Raw genomic sequence first — 22268 nt, 5'->3', positions numbered from 1 at the left:
TTAGGTGCCTTTTGGCAAACTCCAAGCGGGCTGTCATGTGCCTTTTACTGAGGAGTGGCTTCTGTCTGGCCACTCTACCATAATGGCTTGATTGGTGGAGTGCTGCAGAGATGGTCGTCCTCTGGAAGGTTCTCCCATCTCCACAGAGGAACTCTGGAGCTCTGTCAGAGTGACCATTTGGTTCCTGGTCACCCCCCTGACCAAGGCCCTTCTCCCCTGATTGCTCAGTTTGACCAGGATGGCCAGCTCTAGGAAGAGTCTTGGTGGTTCCAAACTTCTTCCATTTAAGAATGATGAAGCCAACTTTGTTCTTGGGGACCTTCAATGCTATAGACATTGGTACTCTGACAAAAGTTTGTGCTTTGACGCAATCCTGTCTCAGAGCTCTAGGGACAATTCCTTCGACCTCATGGCTTATTTTTACTCTGACATGCACTGTCAACTGCTGGGCCTTATATAGACAGGTGTGTTCCTTTCCAAATCATGTTTCGAATCAATTGAATTTACCACAGGTGGACTCCAATCAAGTTGTCGAAACATTGGAAACAGGATGCACAGGATGCACCTGAGCTCAATTTCGAGCCTCATAAGCAAAGTGTCTGAATACTTATGTAAATAAGGTATTTCTGTTATGGAATTTTTTTTGCAAACATTTCTAAAAACCTTTTTCACTTTGTCATTGTGGGGTATTGTGTGTAGATTGATGAGGGGGAAAACCATTTAATCAATTTTAGAATAACGCAACAAAATGTGGAAAAACTCAAGGATTCTGAATACTTTCCGAATGCACTGTATGCGTCATTTGCGTATCCTACCAGTCAACCATGGCACGTATATGACGTAGCCTATGAGTACAATCATAGTGAATAAATACACTCGTAGTGTAAGACAACTGTCGCTTGGGCCGTTTGTTATTGATATCTTGAATCAAACCTTATAGCCACCCTACATGAAGAGCAATGTCAGAAGTAATGTATGTTGAAAAAATTGAAAGGTATATCCACAAGTTAAGTTGTATCGAGTTGGTTAGCTGTTGACATTGAAGATACATCCAGACGCAGTTCATTCATTTGCAACATTGTAGTGATACAATGTTTCACCGTTGGAATTTAGATTTAAAAAATCTGAATGTTACCATGGTTACTCCATGGATATCAGTCTGAAAGAAGTTAATGTAAAAAAGACGCAAAGTCTCTACAAGCCAGAATGTTGAATAAAATGATATTTAAACATACTTTACCCGTTGTCCGTGCTGTTGGTCCTTTTGTCAGTGGTTTTATGCCATTTTTATGTGTATAACATGATGTACAAAAACATATATGAGCTGTTTTTAAAGGAAATGCAATAACAAAAACTTTTCCTGAACTCATTTTTAAAAATGAAAAATTATGCACCCATGAGCTCTCGTCAGGTGAGCTGGGGCGTATTCATTATGCCTACTCTGTTGCAAAACGTTTCGTAAATGGAAGCAAACGGGGAGGGGCCTACCTGAATTTGTCCAATATAAATTCTAGTTTTTTTCAGTTTTGTGACTGATTACACTCCTGTTGTACCTACATTTCCCTGTGTGTGTGTGTGTGTGTGTGTGTGTGTGTGTGTGTGTGTGTGTGTGTGTACAATACAGGCTATGCAGTGTTGAATCTGTTCAAGTTTATTTCTATGAGCAACCATTTTCTTATCATGCTGTCTGGAAAAATGATTTGGAGTGTGGTCAAATGTGTTGGCACTTACACCAATTTGTCTTTTATAAAGGCCATTTATTTCCCTGAATATGCAAGGACACATGGACACAATGCAGAATTGTATATATTTTATTGACTCCTTGAAACATATTTAATATTCTTTCCCTGTAGAGCATTTACCTTCTACAGTAATTACAAAGTCTCTATTAGGAAAGCAGTTGCACGTGAATGTATGTCGGAATCTGTCTTTTTTTACATCTGTGCTTCAAATCTCTGGGCTCACAAACACCCGTGATAATACGTTCACAGATTGACACCTTTGCCCGTGCATTCCAGGTGTCCTCCAGCATGGCCGAATGCATGTTTGTTTAGGGTATTAAAAGGCATTATAAACTTTCTTTATGCTTTGCTCTTTTTGCAGTTCTTCAAAGCGTCGGCCAGGGCAGCCAGTGCCATGTCTGCATTGGTCTTCTGGCAGTTGTATCCCATCAGACCCACACGCATCACCTGGTGGTGAAACAAAATGGTGGACACATCACTGACAGAACTTCGCATGAGAAATTCAACCATCAAATAATTGCTCAAGACGCCCGAGTCAAAATTACATAGAAAAGATGTCTTATACAAATGTCAAAAATACGTATTTCCAGGACGTTGAAATCAGGTGCATTTTAGGTGTTGAATGAAAGGGAAAAATACATATTTTCCGGACATTGAAAATATGTCATTTACAGACAATGGACAATTTATAGACAATGACATCTATGGCCAAATTTCAACTGCTATACACTCTCAAGTAAACGTTGTATCACAATAATAATTTATCATGCCTCTTAATAGAAAACAATAAAAAAGAGGAGCCAACTGAAGATTGCATATGGAGTTGGTTCCCCCTTTTGCTGCTATAACAGCCTCCACTATTTTGCTAAGGCTTTTCACTAGATGTTGGAACATTGCTGCAGGGACTTGCTTCCATTCAGCCACGAACATTAGTGAGGCCGGGCACTGATGTTGGCCGATTAGGCCTGGCTCGCAGTCCAATTCATCCAAAAGATACTGGATGGAGTTGAGATCAGTGCTCTGTGCAGGCCGGCCAGTCAAGTTATTCCACACCGATCTCGATAAACCATTTCTGTAAGGACCTTGCTTTGTGCATTGGGGAATTGTCATGCTGAAACAGGAAAGGGCCTTCCCCAAACTGTTTCCACAAAGTTGGAAGCACAGAATTGTTTAGAATGTCATTGTATGCTGTAGCGTTAAGAATTCCCTTCCCTGGAACTAAGGGGCCTAGCCTGAACCATGAAAAACATCTCCTATGCATTGGGGCAGGTAGTGTTCTTCTGGCATCCATTGGAACTGCCAGATGGTGAAGTGTGATTCATCACTCCAGAGAACGCATTTCCACTGATCCAGAGTCCAATGGCGGCGAGCTTTACACCACTCCAGCCGATGCTCGGCATTGCGCATGGCGATCTTAGGCTTGTGGGCGGCTGCTCGGCCATGGAAAGCCATTTCATGAAGCTCCCGACGGACAGTTCTTGTGCTGACGTTGCTTCCAGAGGCAGTTTGGAACTCGGTCGGGAGTGTCGCAAACGAGGACGAGGACTTGCTTAAGGACACATTGAGAGATGTTTCAAACTGCTCGGGTATTCAAGCCAGCAATCTTTCGGTTAGTGGCCCAACACTCTAACCACTAGGCTACCTGTTGTCTCTTATTATTCTAATGAGCTCCGCCCCCAAACAAGTACACATTTCGTCAGTGCGGACCTGATCCAAATCATAGACGTCTAGGCTATGTTTCACAAGTTTGAACATCATAGTTTAGCACAGTAGAACATGGTATGTATGGTACGGTACAGGACAGTAAAGTTTTATTCAGTAGAGTACAGTTTAGTTCAGTAGAGTTAATTAGAGTAAAGTAGGGTACAATACACTACACTATACTTTACTGTGTTGTACTGCACTCTACTGTACTATACTTTTCTTTACTGTACTGTAATTTACTGTACTCTGCTGTTCTGTACTGTGCTATCCAAACTTTTGACACATAAATGTCTACGATTCGTTCAAATCTGAACCAATTATAGATATCTATGTTTGGGCTAATCAAGGCCTGTCCGGATGTCTGTGGACGTTGAAATCAAGGCCGGTCCGGACCAAAAAAAGATGGAGGACCAAAACGGGAGGTCCTTGACAACAACAAGGTACTTTCTTCCCTACATTGATTGTCTAACCATCCCATTTGTTCTACAGACAGGGTTTCAACTCCCATGTCAAATGCAATGGTTAATAAACATATTCATGTTAGTAGTTATGCATAGGCAATTAGCTAGAACTTCAACATTCCCCTCACACTCACCATGCCAGTGGAGGGCCCCAGGCCCCCAGTCATCTCCATATTGTGGTGCTTCATGATGTACTGCAGCATCTCTCTCCAGTTGTAGCCCTCGGGAATGGCAATGGTGGTGACGGAGGGCAGCCTAAGGTCCTGCATGGATGAAATATCACGGTCCCACATTTAGATACACTTCTGTGAAATTCAAGACCAAGGAATTGCACCAGCCTTGAAATTGGAGGATGTTAAAAAAAGAAACAATATTATTGTAGAACGTAAATTGGTTTGTTTTTACAATCTGTCTGAAATGGACCTCTATTCCACACTGCACTGCTTCATATGATAATAGCATCTGGGGGAAAGTAGTGCACCGAATAGGGTGTGATTTCAGTTGCATGGCAAGTCTTTTACCTTGTTCTGGATGAATAGCTTGAGGCCCATATCTTCCAGGCCCTTCCAGAGGTACCCTGCCACCTCCCTGTGGTGCCTCCAGGACTCCTCCAGCCCCTACGGGAAGACAAAAGGTACTGATGGGACAGGCACAGTAAGCCGGAAACGGGTCCAAATCAGATTTATTTTGAGAATTAGAAGCAACGTTCAAAGTAACCAGCTAATAGGACTGCATCATAATGAACATAAACATGGTTAATTCATTAAGGTTACTATTCCATTATGGAGAGCTCAGTGCACCTAACGGAGGGCTCAGTGAATCATATGTGCTTACCGTGAAAAAATTATTAATAGCCTGCCGTTTATTTGATTAAATCACTGAACACAACAGGCACTTACTACATTTACATTTACATTTAAGTCATTTAGCAGACGCTCTTATCCAGAGCGACTTAGAGACAGGCTTCTTTCTATTTGAGCCAGGTATCTATTTCCTTAATGCACACAGCTTTTGCTCATTTGCATAGTTCATTTTTTAATCCCAGCATTCACTTCCAACATTTTAATACATTTCTTAATTTCCTGCACTGCGTTATCATTCACACACTTTCACATTTTAACTAAAGAAATAAAGAAACATCCCTTTTTTCAGGACACGGTCTTTCAAATCATTTGTAAAAATCCATATAACTTCATAGATCTTCATTGTAGGACACTAAAGAGGCCTTTCTACTGACTCTGGAAACACACTAAAGAAAGACGCCCAGGGTCCCTGCTCATCTGCGTGAACGTGCCTTAGGCATGCTGCAAGGAGGCATGAGGACTGCAGATGTGGCCAGGGCAATAAATTGCAATGTCCGTACTGCGAGACGCCTAAGACAGTGCTACAGGGAGACAGGACGGACAGCTGATCGTCCTCGCAGTGACAGACCACGTGTAACAACACCTGCATAGGTCCGGGAACATCCAAACATCACACCTGCAGGACAGGTAAAGGATGGCAACAACAACTACCAGAGTTACACCAGGAACGCACAATCCCTCCATCAGTGCTCAGACTGTCCACAATAGGCTGAGAGAGGCTGGACTGAGGGCTTGTAGGCCTGTTGAAAGGCAGGTCCTCACCAGACATTACCGGCACCAACGTCGCCTATGGGCACAAACCCACCATCGCTGGACCAGACAGGACTGGCAAAAAGTGCTCTTCACTGACGAGTCACGGTTTTGTCTCACCAGGTGTGATGGTCGGATTTGCGTTTATCTTCGAAGGAATGAGCGTTACACCGCGGCCTGTAATCTGGAGCGGGATCGATTTGGAGGTGGAGGGTCCGTCATGGTCTGAGGCGGCGTGTCACGGCATCATCGGACTGAGGCTGAACAACCACAACAGACCCAGGTGAATTGAAGCTCATAAACCCCATGTTAATCTGTCTGTCTGTACTGCAGTGGTGGTCACACTGCAACTGTGTCCATTACTAAAGGAGAAGTTGAGCAGGGAGAAGATACCTTTTCTAAAGGAGAAAGGCATCTGCTTTTGTCGTCTCACCAAGGGGCACATGATCAGAGACTGTAGTAGGCATCTTATATGTGTGCAACTAAGTCCACCCTCGTGTGCTTCATATGGAGCTACAGAAAAGAGGACCGGGAATATTGAGTCGGCGAAGAGAGGTTTGTTCTATCCGTCATACCGGTTCATGTGAAATCCAGCAAAGGAAACGAGGTATTGCTACTAACATATACATTCTTAGTAGCTCAGCAACATTCTGCACCGACAAGCTGGCTCAGCAGCTGAATGTAACAGGAACAAGAAGGAACGTCCTGCTGCGTACCATGGGCCAGGAAAGGTCAAAGGTGAGTGGGCTTGACACCAACACGTTCGTTAAACTATCGGAAGTTTACACTCACAAAAACCTACCAGTGACAAAGGAAAACATTCCCAGACAAGATGAGCTGTCCAAGTGGCCATAATCTGGGAGAGGTTAAGCTGTCTCACACATGCTGACATTGGATTGCTAAATAGGAACAATGCATCACAAGTAATGCAGGTGATCCATAGTCAAGTAGCAGGCCCGTATGCTGTCGAGACCCTACTAGGATTGGGTGGTGACTGTCCACTTCGAGAATGCAGTGACCGACGTGACACACGGGTGCCGGTCGCTGCCAATAGGATCTCCTTGATCAACCTGCTGGACCCGACGAGCCACTGTGGCACTGATTTCAGTGAGACGGTGGAGAAGTCTGAAAGGTCAGAGCACAGCACGTTTGCCATCTGAGGTGGTGAAGCAGAGTGCATCAGCTAAAGCGACGAATGATGTCATACCCCATGTCATACACCTGCACATTTTGGCCCTTTTCTAAACATGTTTAGATAATTGTTGTTGCCTCACGTTACATACAATAAGGGGCCGGTATGTAAGGGCCAAATAGCAGGTTTTGTTATTATATTATTTGTTTATATGCCATTCTGATTGTTTGTCATATTTTTTGACTGATCTTAATCACGTGTAAGTGTCTATGCCTCCCTCTGCAGGCTGGAGATGGCTGAAATAGTCATGGGCGCAGAGGCCTGCTGGGAATAGCTGGCTGGAGCCCATACTGTCTTCTGACCGTGCTTCCTTTGTCTTTGTGATATTGTTTGATTGTTTGATCCAAGAATTCTTCAGTTATAGCTTAAATATCGTCTTTTGATGTACTTTTTGCAACATTTTGTAGCCGAGATATGAAATAAATGTAACTTTATTTTTTTTACGGCAAACAACCTGTGGACATTCAATTTCTGGATTCATGGACTACACACGGCGGGAACAAATAGTCAGCTCATTCTCCCCTGTGGCTATAAGAAAAATAAAATAGGGTTTTAAAATGGTTACAAATAGCCACTACACCTTCTCAGCAAGAATAGCAAGACTTTCCCTCAGGGAAAAGAACCCAGACACTGGTCCCGTGTGGTGGTATCTGAAACGGGGGAAAATGAAAGATTGTTATTTATTTATTTATTAATATTTCACCTGGTTAGGATGGGAGATTTTCTCATAACAAAGTACTGTTAGTTGACAATACTGACTTACAGTCTGGCTGGTTGACCATCATTTCCCCAATAGTTAGACAAGTGGGCCATGTCAAAGAGGTAGGACACTGGTTTTGTTTTCCTGTTGAACATCTTTTGGCTGTATGGGGGGGGGGTCGAGAGGGAGTGTGTAAAGTCCACATTTCTCAAAATTCAAACATGAATTTGTTCTCCTTTCAATCATTCCCCCTCTTTCTTCCCTCACACACACACACACACACAAACCCTCACCATGCTCTTTCATTGAAGGAGATGGGTGCTGTGCCGGGTGGTGCATTCAATGCCTTTTGAGAGCCAGTGTACAGGATGTCAATATCTACAAAGACAAGGAAACGATGACATCATACACCCGTACACAAAGACAGACAGACTGAAAATGAAATAGGTGTCTGAAGCTCTCTTACTCTGCTGGTCCATGAAAATAGGCGACGCCCCAAGAGACGCGACAGTATCTACAAGAAACAGGGTATTGTGTCTGAGGAGAGAGAAGAGAGAGGAATGTAAAAGGCCTTGAATTTGAAGCCGCTGTCATCGTGGTGTGAACTGAGAGAAATGCAGTGGAGATGTACTGCAGTATGTTTTGAGATGGAGCGGAATCTCACTTGCGGCAGAGGTCTCCAATGCCGTCGACAGGGTGGGCGAGGCCAGCAGAGGACTCTCCATGTGCGAGGAAGAACAGAACGGGCTTGTGTTTGGCCAGGGCCTATCAATAGACAGGAGATCAGTCAGATAAACAAAAATACTTTTGGCACTAAATGCCCTCCATAGTTACCCAAGCCCTTGCCATGTTGACGATATGAATTTAATATATAGGCTATATGACTGAAATCAGGGCAGGCTCTGGCCTTTTGGGGGCCATATGTGAGATTTGGTTGGGGGGCCAACCCACCAAGTGGACACATTTTTCTGTGGCCCCCTCTCTTGAAGGCGGAGAGAAAATATAAGAATAGAATATGTTTCTGAATACTTCTACATTCATGTGGATGCTACTATGATTACGGATTGTCCTGAATTTATCGTGAGTAATGATGAGTGAGAAAGTTACAGATGCACAAATATCATACCCCAAAGACACCTCTCACCATTACAATAACCTTATTTTTTTGGTGGGGTATGATATTTATGCCTCCGTAACTTTCTCAGTCATCATTTTTCAAGATTCAAGATTCATTCAGGATTATCCCTAATCATGGTAGCAACCACATTAATGTAGAAGTGTTTAGAATCATATTATATTCTTATTTACAATAACAGTGACTCCAAAATGACACAATACATTATTTATCATTCATTTATATTGGGTACAAAATGATCTAAAACAACCAAAACAAACAGCAATTGCATCCAACATGTTTGTAGAGTTATAAGCTTGATGTAATCATTGCATGTTAGGAATATGGGACCAAATACTAAACCTTTGACTACTTTAATACACACAAGTTTAATTTCTACAGTGGTGGAAAAAGTACACAATTGTCATTACTTGAGTAAAAGTACAAATACCTACACAGAAAATGACTTCAGTAAAAGTGAAAGTCACCAAGTAAAATTCTACTTGAGTAAAAGTCTAAAAGTATTTGGTTTTAAATATATTTACACTACCATTAAAACGTTTGGGGTCACTTAGAAATGTCCTTGTTTTTGAAAGAAAAGCACATTTTTTGTCCATTAAAATAACATAAAAATGATCATAAATACAGTGTAGACATTGTTAATGTTGCAAATGACTATTGTAACTGGAAACAGCAGATTTTTTTATGGAATATCTACATAGGTGTACAGAAGCCCATTATCAGCAACCATCACTCCTGTGTTCCAATGACATGTTGTGTTAGCTAATCCAAGTTGATCATTTTAAAAGGCTAATAGATCATTAGAAAACACTTTTGCAATCATGTTAGCACAGCTGAAAACTATTGTTCTTGATTAATGAAGCAAAACAACTGGCCTTCTTTAGAGTACTTGAGTATCTGGACCATCAGCATTTGTGGATCAGATTACAGGCTCAAAATGGCCAGAAACAAGACCTTTCTTCTGAAACTCATCAGTGTATTCTTGTTCTGAGAAATGAAGGCTATTCCATGCGAGAAATTGCCAAGAAACGGAAGATCTCGTACAACGCTGTCTACTACTCCCTTCACAGAACAGTGCAAACTGGCTCTAACCAGAATAGAAAGATGAGTGGGAGGCCCCGTTGCACAACTGAGCAAGAGGACAAGTCCATTTAGAGTGTCTAGTTTGAGAAACAGACGCCTCACAAGTACTCAACTGGCAGTTTCATTTAATAGTACCCGCAAAACACCAGTCTCAACGTCAACAGTGAAGAGGCAACTCCGGGATGCTGGCTTTCTAGGCAGAGTTGCAAAGAAAAAGCAATTTCTCAGATTGGCCAATAAAAATAAAAGATTAAAATGGGCAAAAGAAGACAGACACTGGACAGCGGAAGATTGTAAAAAAGTGTTATGGACAGACGAATCCAAGTTTGAGGTGTTCGGATCACAAAGAAGAACATTTGTGAGACGCAGACCAAATGAAAAGATGCTGGAGGAGTGATTGACGCCATCTGTCAAGCATGGTGGAGACAATGTGATTGTCTGGGGATGCTTTGGTGGTGGTAAGTGGGAGATTTGTACAGTGTAAAAGGGGTCTTGAAGAAGGAAGGCTATTTATACTATGCTAGGCCATTTTGCAACGCCATACCCTGTGGACGGCGCTTAATTGGAGCCAATTGCCTCCTACAACAGGACAATGACCCAAAGCACAGCTCCAAACTATGTAAGAACTATTTAGGGAAGAAGCAGTCAGCTGGTATTCTGTCTATAATTGAGTGGCCTGCACAGTCACCAGGTCTCAACCCTATTGATCTGTTGAGCAGCTTGACCGTAAGAAGTGCCTATCAAGCCAATCGAACTTGTGGGAGGTGCTTCAGGAAGCATGGGGTGAAATCTCTTCAGATTACCTCAACAAATTGACAGCTAGAATCCCAAAGGTCTGCAAGGCTGTAATTGCTGTAAATTGCGGATTCTTTGACAAAAGCAAAGTTTGAAGGACACAATTATTATTTAAATTAAAAATCATTATTTATAACTTTGTCAATGTCTTGACTATATTTCCTATTCATGTTGCAACTCATTTCATGTATGTTTTCATGGAAAACAAGGACATTTCTAAGTGACTCCAAACTTTTGAACAGTAGTGTAAGTATCAAATGTAAATGTATTTGCTCAAATATCAAGTATCAAAAGTCAAATCATAAATTGTATCAAATTCCTTATATTAAGCTAACAAGATGGCACTCATTTTTTTTTGTGGATAACCAGGGCCACGCTCCAACACTCAGACATACAAAAAAGCATGTGTGTTTAGTGAGTCTGCCTGATCAGAGACCACTTCTCTTGATAACTGCACAAATTGGACCATTTTCCTGTCCTGCTAAGCATTCAAAATGTAATGAGTACTTTTGGGTATCAGGGGAAATGTATGGAGTAAAAAGTACATTATATTATTATGGAGTAAAAGTTTAAATATATATATATATATTACAGTACAGATACCCCCCGAAACCACTTTAGTAGTACTTTAAAGTGTTTTTTTTTCTGAAGTACTTTACACCACTGAATTTCTAAATGGTTCATCCAATATTGAAGAAAATACCCTCAAATTAAAGCTGCCAGTCATTGTAACATTTCAAATTCAGTGCTGGAGTACAACCCCCCCACTGTCCAAATATTTTTGTCACTGTCCAAATATTTTTGTCACTGTCCAAATATTTTTGGGGGCTCACTGTTTAACTAGAATTGGTCACAGGTGAGGGTTGGTGACCTTGAAGTCGCCGAGGAGCCTGTATTGAAACCTGTATTGAACAATCTCTATGTGAATGCTACTTTGATAGGCCTAATGCATTAACAAACAATTACCTTTTCAATTTCTCCATTGCTGAAAACTCCACCCGGTGCTTTTACCATGATGTGAACATTGGCACCTGGAATAAATCCAGATGAAAGTCTAATATCCGGACAAAACAGATGTATACAAGACCATGAACAATTTTCTCAAATTACATTAACTCGCAAACACTGGTCTTGTTTCGAGACCGCTGAACTGGTGAGTAAAACCGTGCGTAAAACATACCCATTCTCTCGGCGATTTCAGCCACTCGCTCTCCCCATATTCCATTGACAGCCACGAGCACGCTCTCCCCAGGTTCTACCGTGTTGAAGACGGCGCACTCCATGGCTGCGTGTCCCGAGCCGCTCATCGCTATCGTCATGTTGTTCTGTGTCTGAAAAGCGTACTGGATCCCCTTCTTGATGTCGTTCATGATCTACAAGCAACCCGTCAAATTGTTGAATAAAACAGTTGTAGTTCTAGGCCTACATAGATTAATTATGAGTGGTTCATTAAATCCTTTGTCAGTTGTGAAGGGTAAAATGTGTCAAAATACATATTTGACGCATTCACAATTACGCAGGAGACTTGTTTTGATAATTCCATAAATTGTAAAAAATAAATAAAACGATTTTAATTCACATCTCAATTTAGAAATAATAAATAATATCCTAAATGTGTTCCTTCATATAGACCATGTTCCTTCATATTGACCATTGACCATAGGCGCACTGAGTAGTCTATAAATAACAGAACTTCTGGATAATGAAACCCTCTGGTGGTGCCAAAAAGTAAAAAATAGTTATCAAACAATGCATTTATCAGCAATAGGGGTTACACATTTACCTCGTACATTTCTGGGTGCAAATGGCCGATAATTCCCCTACCACCTGCGGCTAAAACGCGGGGCGGCACGTTGGACGGTCCTGGTCCGAACAGGTAGCGGAAAGGAACCTCAAGCGGCCGGAGCATGCACTCCGGGGGCGGGATGGTCACGGAGGACATGAAACGGTCAAGGCGCGGCTGTAGAGGCGCGCTCATCGGGAGCAGTGATACCTCCACAGCCGCCTTTTGCACCAGCAGCGCTCCCCTGCGAAACAAAGTCCGCTGCATCATCGTTAGCTCCTCGCTCCGGTGTTTACAACGACTGTGACTTGCACTGACAGACAGAGGGACTGGAGTTGACTTTGGGTTTTAGTGAAGATTTAATACAAACAGGTCTTTGACCTCTTGGCCACCGAGCCTTGTGCGTCACGTCATGGACAAAACTGTACAGAGGTGGAATTTGCTCTATAAGTGTTCTATATTATATTGTTCAGCCATCAACTGTTAAAGATTGTTCACTTTAACATACTTTTTAACATTATCGACCAATTATTAATGAGAGCATGTGATTATCATGACCATATCCATCTGAAGGTATGTGTTTCCTAGTTTAACTGAGTGAAGTTTTAGAGGGGGTTTATACTATTACCAATATTTGCTCTCCCTGGGCATGACAGGAGTTAGGCCAAACTGAACGTTCTCAAACACCTGTTCTTTTGGGAACTTCTTTTTGCCATACAATGTTCACTAAATATCCATGTATCAAGTGAACCAATCAAGAAGTATAATTACATGTATTTCAAATACGCATAGTATAAATAACTCGCATGTCTATCATGAGAAAAGGGAAGACTTGCACTTGGCGCAGTTTGGAAATAGGCATGCTTGGATCCAGTTGAGTTTGGTTTGGACTTGTAGCAGGAGGCTCTGTTGAACTTTCCCACCCCTTGTGCTGCACTCGCTCATGATTTTAGAGGAGTCTACCCTTTTTAAGTGAGAGGATTGGCTGAACAGAGGACAAACAAAGAGGCATGTGCCCTACACACACATTCGCACATTCACTTTTCATGTGTACCAAATGAAATCAATATTTCACTCGTCTGTCTAGAGCCCTTTCCTCGAAAAGTGACTTAACACCGGCTTTTGTGGTTAATGGATCATTGTTTAAAATGGAAATTGAGTTGGCCAAAATTGGAAAAACAACCTACAGTAACATTTCCCACGGATTCCTGTGTCGAGAAAAAGCAATAGAACAACTTCATACAGCTCATACTCAAAATCAAATGTGTTAATTCATTCATTCATTCACCGCATAAAAGCAGAGGCTTGCTAGCCGTGACCAGCTCTTTCAGTGAAGCAAATCTCAACGTTACAGAGAGAACTTTCTTCGGTCCCAAGAAGGACACATTCTATACTGTAAAACCAAAGAAGTTATGTCTACTCAAACAGTTTGAGGAAACCGATTACCTAAAAAAAAAAAAGGTAAGAAACTTAAATAGCTGACTACAGCAGTGCTACCTTCATATGAGTAATACAAATGCAGTTTTTTAAGTACACTGTACTTAAATGTAATGTCCCCAGGAAGCCACGCCTCAAATCATTTCCCAGTGTACCTTGCTGTCACGTTCTGACCTTTATTTCCTTTGTTTTGTATTCATTATTTAGTATGGTCAGGGCGTGAGTTGGGGTGGGCAGTCTATGGTATTTCTATGTTTCGGCCTAGTATGGTTCTCAATCAGAGGAAGGTGTCATTCGTTGTCTCTGATTGAGAATCATACCTAGGTAGCCTGGGTTGCACTGTTTGTTTGTGGTTGATTGTCTATGTTGATTGCTTGTTTCAGCACAGTTCGCATTAGCTTCACGGTTGTTATTTTGTTTATTGTTTTTGTATAGTGTTTCAGTGTTCAGTGTTTTCTTTATTAAAATTCATGATGAACACATACCACGCTCTTCGTCCTCCTCTTCAGATGAAGACACTTGTCATTTTGATTGAGTTGTAGAGTTACCACCCATGACTGTATTTGTTAGTGACAGAGACATGGTTGTTGAATTCCATTGTTGTCATTCTTGTGGCCTTCATTAAGTGAGTTCCTAGCTGAATACTATTATCATACTTGAACCATTATGATAATTATTTTAAGAAGTAATTGTGGATTATTTTAAGAAGTAAAGAAAGGGAATTAGAAGAGGTGGAGAAGTGCACTAGGTACTTTATTAAGAAAATAGTTAGTAAGGGTAGGTTAATGACTGGTTTACAAAATAAAGATGGGGTTTTAAAAACAGATACAGAGGGAATAAAATAAGTAGTGAAGGATTTTTATGGGGAACTGTTTGGGGTAAAAGATGTGTGCAAGGAAACAATGGGGGACCTTTTAACATACATTGACAAGACCCTACACAACACGGACAACCTGATAAAAGACCTGACGAGGACAGAAATCGACCAAGGACTGAAACATTTTAAGAGAGGTAAAATCACCGGGGGAGGACGGCCTCCCTTTGGAGTTTTTATTTGACCTTTTGGGATGTTTTAGCCGACGAACTTCTGACTGTTTTTACTGACTTTGAACATCTTGACAGACTACCTGATAGTTTTAGAGTGGGGATCGTGACTCTTTTACATAAGAAAAATGACAGGATGGACCTGAAGAACTGGAGACCGATAACCCTTTTAAACTTTGATTGTAAACTTTTTACCAAGGTTTTAACACTCAGATTGTCTTCTGTTTTAGGGGAGGTGATCCACCCGGATCAAACCTGTGCCGTTCCCGGAAGGAAGGAAGATCACGGCCAGCCTGATACTGATCCGAGATTCCATCTGTTATGCGAGAGACAGAAATATGTGAAATAGATTTTGAAATAGAAATAGAAATAGAATAGAAATAGAAATAGATTTTGAAAAAGCCTTTGATCGGGTCTCGCACCAGTACTTCTTTAAGGTACTGCAAAAAATGGGTTTTCCGGACAGGTTCTTAGCTTGGGTGGGACTGCTGTACGGGGACATCACCAGCAAAATCCTTGTAAATGGGCATCTGTGAAAAGCAGTGGGAGTACACTGCGGCGTCCGTCAGAGCTGTCCGTTATCTCCTCTTCTGTTCGTGGACTGTATTGAACCACTGGCACAGGTCTTGAGAAGGGACCAACGGATCAGTGGGGTGGGTGGGGGGATGACCGCCAAGTGCGTCTTTTACATGGACGACGTCAACATTTTATGTACCAACCTTTTATCCGTCGACAGGACCCTGGAGAGGACTGTGTCATGCCCTGGCCTTAGTTATCCGTGTTTTCTTTATTATTTTGGTTAGGCCAGGGTGTGACATGGGGGATTATATGTGTCTTGTTTTGTCTAGGGTTTTGTAGTCTATGGGGTTGTGTTCAGTTGAGTGTTCTAGGTAAGTCTATGGTTGCCTGGAGTGGTTCTCAATCAGAGGCAGGTGTTTATCGTTGTCTCTGATTGGGAACAATATTTAGGAAGCCATATTCTTTAGGTATCTTGTGGGTGGTTGTTCCTGTCTCTGTGTTTTGCACCAGTTAGGACTGTTTCGGTTTTTCCACGTTTTCTTATTTTGTATAGTGTTCACGTTTTCATCTTTCATTAAAGATGTTTATAAATAACCACGCTGCATTTTGGTCCTCCTCTCCTTCCCAGGAAGAAAACCATTACAGAACCACCCACCACAACAGGACCAAGCGGCATGGTGACAGGCAGCGGCAGCAGGAGCAGCACAAGGAGGAATGGACATGGGATGATGTGTTGGACGGCAAGGGTTGCTACACATGGGAGGAGATCCTGGCGGGAAAGGATCGCCTCCCATGGGAACAGGTGGAGGCAGCTAGGAGAGCAGAGGCAGCCGGAGAGAGGAGCCGGCGATACGAGGGAACACGGCTGGCAAGGAAGCCCGAGAGTCAGCCCCAAAAATATCTTGGGGGGTGGCACACATTGAGTATGGCGAAACCAGGTAGGAGACCTGCGCCAACATACTGTGCTTACCGGAGGGCGAGAGAGACCGGGCAGGCACCGTGTTATGCTGTGGAGCGCACGGTGTCCCCAGTGCGGGTGCATAGCCCGGTGCGGTACATACCAGCTCCTCGTATCGGCCGGGCTAGAGTGGACATCGAGCCAGGTGTCATGAAGCCGGCTCTACGCATCTGGTCTCCAGTGCTTCTCCCTGGGCCGGGGTACATGGCACCAGCCTTACGCATGGTGTCCCCGGTTCGCCTGCACAGCCCAGTGGCAGGACGACCGGGAGCATTCAACCGGTTAAGGTTGGGCAGGCTCGGTGCTCAAGAGCTGCAGTGCGCCTGCACGGTCCGGTCTATCCAGTACCACCTCCACGCATCAGCCCTCCGGTGGCAGCTCCCCGCTCTCGCCCTGAGGTGCGTGTCCTCGGCCCACTACCACCTGTGCCGGCACCACGCACCAGGCCTACAGTGCACCTCGTCTGTCCAGCGCTGCCAGAGCCTTCCTCCTCTCCAGCGCTAGCAGAGTCTCTCGTCTGTCCAGAGCCGCCAGAGTCTCCCGTCTGTCCAGAGCCACCAGAGTCTCCCGTCTGTCCAGAGCCACCAGAGTCTCCCGTCTGTCATGAGCCGCCAGAGTCTCCCGTCTGTCAGCCAGGATCTTCCAGAGCCGCCAGTCAGCCAGGATCTTCCAGAGCCGCCAGTCAGCCAGGATCCGCCAGAGCCGCCAGTCTGCCAGGATCTGCCAGAGCCGCCAGTCTGCCAGGATCTGCCAGAGCCGCCAGTCTGCCAGGATCCGCCAGATCCGTCAGTCTGCCAGGATCCGCCAGTCTGCCAGGATCCGCCAGTCTGCCAGGATCCGCCAGAGCCGCCAGTCTGCCAGGATCCGCCAGAGCCGCCAGTCTGCCAGGATCCGCCAGAGCCGCCATTCAGCCAGGATCCGCCAGAGCCACCATTCAGCCAGGATCTGTCAGAGCCGTCAACCTGCCTGAGCTATCTCTTAGTCTTGGGCTACCTCTCAGTCCTGAGCTACCTATCAGTCCTGAGCTACCTCTCAGTCTTCAGCTACCCCTCAGTCTTGAGCTACCCCTCAGTCTTGAGCTACCCCTCAGTCCCGAGCTACCCCTCAGTCTTGAGCTTCCCCTCAGTCCCGAGCTGTCCCTCAGTCCCGAGCTGTCCCTCAGTCCAGTGGGGCCCTTTGTTAAGGTTACTAGGCCAAGGTCGGCGGCGAGGGCCGCCACTCAAGGGACGCTAAGTAAGCGCACTAAGACTGTGTTGGAGTGGGGTCCACGTCCCGCGCCAGAGCCGCCACCGTGGATAGACGCCCACCCTGACCCTCCCCTATGGGTTTAGGTGTGCAGCCGGGAGTCCGCACCTTTGGGGGGGGTACTGTCACGCCCTGACCTTAGTTATCTGTGTTTTCTTTATTATTTTGGTTAGGCCAGGGTGTGACATGGGTGATTATATGTGTCTTGTTTTGTATAGGGGTTTTGTAGTCAATGAGGTTGTGTTCAGTTGAGTGTTCTTGGTAAGTCTATGGTTGCCTGGAGTGGTTCTCAATTTATCGTTGTCTCTGATTGGGAACCATATTTAGGCAGCCATATTCTTTAGGTATCTTGTGGGTGGTTGTTCCTGTCTCTGTGTTTTGCACCAGTTTTGTTTTTTCCACGTTTTCTTATTTTGTGTAGTGTTCACGTTTTCATCTTTCATTAAAGATGTTTATAAATAACCACGCTGCATTTTGGTCCTCCTCTCCTTCCCAGGAAGAAAACCGTTACAGACTGACTGGTTCGGACGAGCCTCCGAGGCGAGACTGTAAAGAGACAAGACAGAGGCCCAATTTTTCGGACCGTGGGCAGACCCAGACTTGACCAGACTACCTCTGACAGTCAAAATGACGGACATAAGGGTACTGGGGGTAAAGTTTGACCGGGGGGAGGAGGGAGCGGAAACTGGAGTGGGAACCTGGGGACAGTAAGACAGAGACTGGGTTTTTGGGGACTGCGACAGCTGACTTTTGAGGGCAAGGTTTTAATCATTAAAGCTGTGATTTTACCTGTGCTTTTATTAATAAGTTCTGTTTTTATTCCCCCTCAAAGGAGTATTTTAGCCCTGGAGCGGATGCTTTTTTACTTCCTGTGGGGAGGCAAGTGGGAGAGGCTGAGGAGGGAGGTGGTAAAGAGGCCCAGGTCTAAGAGGGGGAAAGGCTTGCCTGACCTCTACTTGTTCCTGGGCAGCCGCTACACAGCGTTACCTCTGACTCTTGCCACCTCCCCGGTCAACAACAAGACTCAGGCCCTCGCACGGTTCTGGCTACCTCAGGACTCTGAGGCTGATCCCAGTCGACCTGCGAGCCCCAGTCTCTTTCCTGCTACCCACGCACTAAGTCCAGCTCCAGAAGGTTTTAAGACATTTTAAACTGGAAAAAGAAACAGTCACGGTCTTAACTAAACACCGCTCTCTCCTCTCTCTTGTGCAGGATCGGGAACCAGTGTGTCCAGTATGCGGACTCGCTATAGACCTGTCCTGGATGGTCGCCCACGAGATCCTCCCGGTGATGGCCGTTATGCACTCACGGGGCATGGCGATGACATCCGCGTGCCCCCGACCAGGCTGCGGCCAAGAAGAGTCGGTGAGGCACATGCTCTGAGAGTACAGAGCAGGGCTGCCAGGGACCTGTGGAAGGAAGCAGGCCCCCTGATCACCCCGTGTCTGCCAGTAGGGGAGGACCTAACACCTCAGCTCGTGCTGTATAGGGTGCGCCGAAGGCCTATTCCATCGAAGGCCTTCACCAAGTTCTGGCCCACCCTCACGTGCTTGAAGGAAGCACTGTGGTCCTCCCGCAACCTGCTGGTAGGGAAAAGCGTAGAGACCACCCCCCAGGCAGTGGCCATGGTAGCCACGGAAGCCCTGGGGTGGTACGGAAAGAAGGGGGCCTCGACCCCAGGCGAAGGGTCCCCCACAACACCCTAGGTCCCGGCGGCCTGACAGTGCTGCGGCGCCTAGGGCGATGTGCCGTGGGGAGGGATCTCCTCTGGGCCCCGATGGAGGGATGGTAATTTATTCAGAGGAGCAGGATGAGGTGAGTTTGATAAGGACTCACCCCGTTCCTGTACAAGGGACCGAAGACAGCCTTTTAACAAAGTGACTTTTTAACATGTTTTTCATGTCTTAAAAATGTTTTACCTTTGTTAGATCATTAGTACACATTTTAAATGGCTTTTACAGATTTGATGTTTACAAGGAAAGTACTTTTATTCATGGTTGTTTTCATTGATTTTAACAACACGTACTTTTTAACAAATTTAAAAGTAACTTTCAAATGCTGTGTTTTATGCTTTGTTACCGTTTTTATGTGTACAAATGATGTAAAAAATGTATGAGCCGTTTTTAAAGGAAATGTGTTAATAAAACTTTTCCAAAAGAAAGAAAACAAATCATACTTGAACCATTACATACTGTATGTCATAAGGCCTTATACATTGGCCAGAAACTCGTTGTTTTACAGGCCACATCAAGCCTGCGAGAAAGGTTGCAAAACTCTGCAAATATTTTTCCTGTAATCTTCCAACCAGGGTTTCTCGAAAACTTACTAGAATTTTGCAACCCTAACTGTTCACATTACATTGGCTTGCAAAGGGATGAGCAATTACTATTGGAATCTAGCCAGCATGAGTCCAACAGTTGACATTTGTATTCACCCGCAACCTGCATTCATAATGACTGCCAAGGTTAAGAAGAGTGGGCAGAAACTACCTAAGACATTTCAACTGGAACAACCATTTCAGTAACAGGTGCAAAACTTCAATGATTGGATTAGTTTAGAAAAAATTATATATATTTTTTATAGCATAACATTTATTCAATCAATCAATGTACATGCAAAAACACAGATATGAAAAACATTTTTTTTTAAAAATCTATCTGAAATAGAGCATGCTGGGAAAAAAAGGTAATTTGTTATCACAATTTACAAAAATAGAGTCTGACTTTCATTTACACTAAACAAAACTATAAACACAGAATGTAACACTTTTTAAGATTTTAAAGAGTTAAACTGAGTTACAGTTCAAAGAAGGAAATCAGTCAAATGAAATAAATTAAGCCCTAATCTATGGATTTCACATGACTAGGCAAGGGTGCAGCCATGGAGTTACACATTTACCTCGTACATTTCTGGGTGCAAATGGCCGATAATTGCCCTACCACCTGCGGCTAAAATATGGGGCGGCACATTGGACGGTCCTGGTCCAAACAGGTAGGGGAAAGGAAACTTGAGCGGCCGGAGCGTGCACTCCGCCATTGTGTTGTGTGACAAAACTGCACATTTTAGAGTGGCCTGTTATTGTCCCCAGCACAAGGTGCCCCTGTGTAATGATCATGCTGTTTAATCAGCTTCTTGATAACCCACACCTGTCAGGTGGATGGATTATCTTGGCAAAGGAGAAATACTCACTAACAGGGATGTAAACAATTTTGTGCACAAAATTTGAGAGAATGTGCGTATGGAACATTTCTGGGATCTTTGATTTCAGCTCATGAACATTAGGACCAACACTTTACATGTTGCGTTTATATTCATTTTTAGTATAGATATGAGTCAGTATCACATAAATATTTTAAAGTAATAATGACTTTTCATTGACTTTGAGTACAGTGAAGTCATTCAGGGTGGGAGTTTTGACCAACTTGTCGACTTAAAAGAGTTCAAGGAAGGAAGGGGTAAGTTAAATTAAAGGAGTTACTTGAAGGAGTACTATAAAATACATTTGATTCACATCATAAATTGATCGATTGAATGAGAATACAATGTGATAGCCAGAACTCTATTTTCAGAAATCCATACAGAAACACATGTAATAGGTATAACAACATACCATCCATTGTGAATGAATGTCTAGTGGACAGGATGAATAATTTAGATTTTTCCTTGCTTGATGAAACAAAGTTGTGAGTTTCTCGAAGTAGGGGGCAGCTCAATTGGCCTCAAGTTTGTCCAGTCTGGTTTAGCTATTATATCACAACAGGATCTTGAACGATCCGTGTGCCTCCCTCTGATGTCACACGTGATCAATAATTTGACAGACTGTTTATCTCTGTGGCCTCTGCGCTAGAGAGAGAGAGAGAGCACGAGAGAGAGAGAGCGAGAGAATGGGGTGAGAGGAAGAGAGAGAGAGAGAGAGAGCGAGAGAATGGGGTGAGAGGAAGAGAGGAAGAGAGAGAGAGAGGGGGGGTGAGAAGGGGGTAAGAGGAAGCGATAAAGAGACGTAGAGGGAGAGAAAGGGTATATTGATTTGGTTTGGGTAAAGCGAAAAAGGGGAAATCAAATCTGGCATGATCATGAGCACTGTCAGGACCCCTGTACAGAATATATATGTACTGGCCCCACATGTCCAAATAACGTGCCAGCTTAACACTGTTTGTCCTGCCTACATCATGTCTTTCCTTATCTGATGAACAGAAGAGCAGACATGACGTCTGTCAGGCTATCAGTTTGTCACTGTTGTCCATCACAAATCGAGCATACAAATTTTGTGATCCTTGCACAAGTCAATACTGCAAAACAGGTTCACGAAATAGTGACCTTCAAACATTTTATTATTTTTATAAGCATGTATTAGTCTTTAATATATATTTTTTTATATCTTTAATATCTTTTGTCTCTACATTTTCAAATGTCTAAAGATGTTAGGTAGTCAGAATAGGTTCTTAATGGCAGATCTTATAATGCATTATAACCACATCATAAAGCATTTGACGGTCTCCTAACCAACTATGCTATTTTGTGTGTTTTTTCTCATTGTTTGTAACCTATTTTGTACATAATGTTGCTGCTACTGTCTCTTATGACCAAAAAGAGCTTCTGGATATCAGAACAGCGACTACTCACCTCAAACTGGATGAAGATCTTTTCTTTAATGAGTCCGACGCAAAGGATATACTGCTTCTCAGAGACCAGGCCCGAATCCCCAACATTTGCGTGAATAGAAGATGGAAATACAGGGGGTGGAGAGCGGGGTGCCTTGTGAGAATTCATCGGCGTGTGGGTAACCCGCCTCTACTATCTGTTCTATTGGCCAACGTGAAATCACTGGAGAATAAAATGGATGATCTCCGCTCGAGA

General features: G+C 43.7%; 1 protein-coding gene across 2 annotated transcripts; it reads right to left on the bottom strand.

The window, feature by feature from the left end:
* Positions 1–1795: 1795 nt before the first annotated feature.
* On the bottom strand, positions 1796–20341 carry agxtb (alanine--glyoxylate and serine--pyruvate aminotransferase b). Of its 2 annotated transcripts, none has more exons than XM_052477274.1 (11): positions 20310–20341; positions 11606–11798; positions 11392–11456; positions 8077–8177; positions 7879–7949; positions 7706–7790; positions 7476–7574; positions 7293–7362; positions 4429–4524; positions 4042–4170; positions 1796–2189 (listed from the first exon to the last, which is right to left on the bottom strand). In XM_052477274.1, exons 1-11 carry the CDS (start codon positions 20316–20318, stop codon positions 2082–2084), a joined length of 1026 nt encoding a protein of 341 aa, XP_052333234.1. In that variant the 5' UTR covers positions 20319–20341; the 3' UTR covers positions 1796–2081. The 2 variants fall into 2 exon arrangements, with proteins under 2 accessions (XP_052333234.1, XP_035656421.1); XM_035800528.2 differs by lacking the exon at positions 20310–20341 and adding an exon at positions 12209–12547.
* Positions 20342–22268: the final 1927 nt, after the last annotated feature.

Source organism: Oncorhynchus keta, chromosome 23 (genome assembly GCF_023373465.1).
Source record: "Oncorhynchus keta strain PuntledgeMale-10-30-2019 chromosome 23, Oket_V2, whole genome shotgun sequence".
NCBI classification, from domain to species: Eukaryota; Metazoa; Chordata; class Actinopteri; order Salmoniformes; family Salmonidae; genus Oncorhynchus; species Oncorhynchus keta.
Note: the sequence above shows the minus strand (reverse complement) of the source record. Positions and strands in the feature narration are given on the sequence as shown.

Excerpts from the sequence above, each read along its gene's own strand:
- agxtb (XM_035800528.2), bottom strand. The coding sequence starts at position 12,478 with ATGATGCAGCGGACTTTGTTTCGCAGGGGAGCGCTGCTGGTGCAAAAG. Across the intron at positions 11,799-12,208 it reads TGCACCCAGAAATGTACGAG|ATCATGAACGACATCAAGAA; the intron begins GTAAATGTGTAA and ends GGTTGCTTGTAG. Across the intron at positions 7,791-7,878 it reads TATTTTCATGGACCAGCAGA|ATATTGACATCCTGTACACT; the intron begins GTAAGAGAGCTT and ends TTGTCTTTGTAG.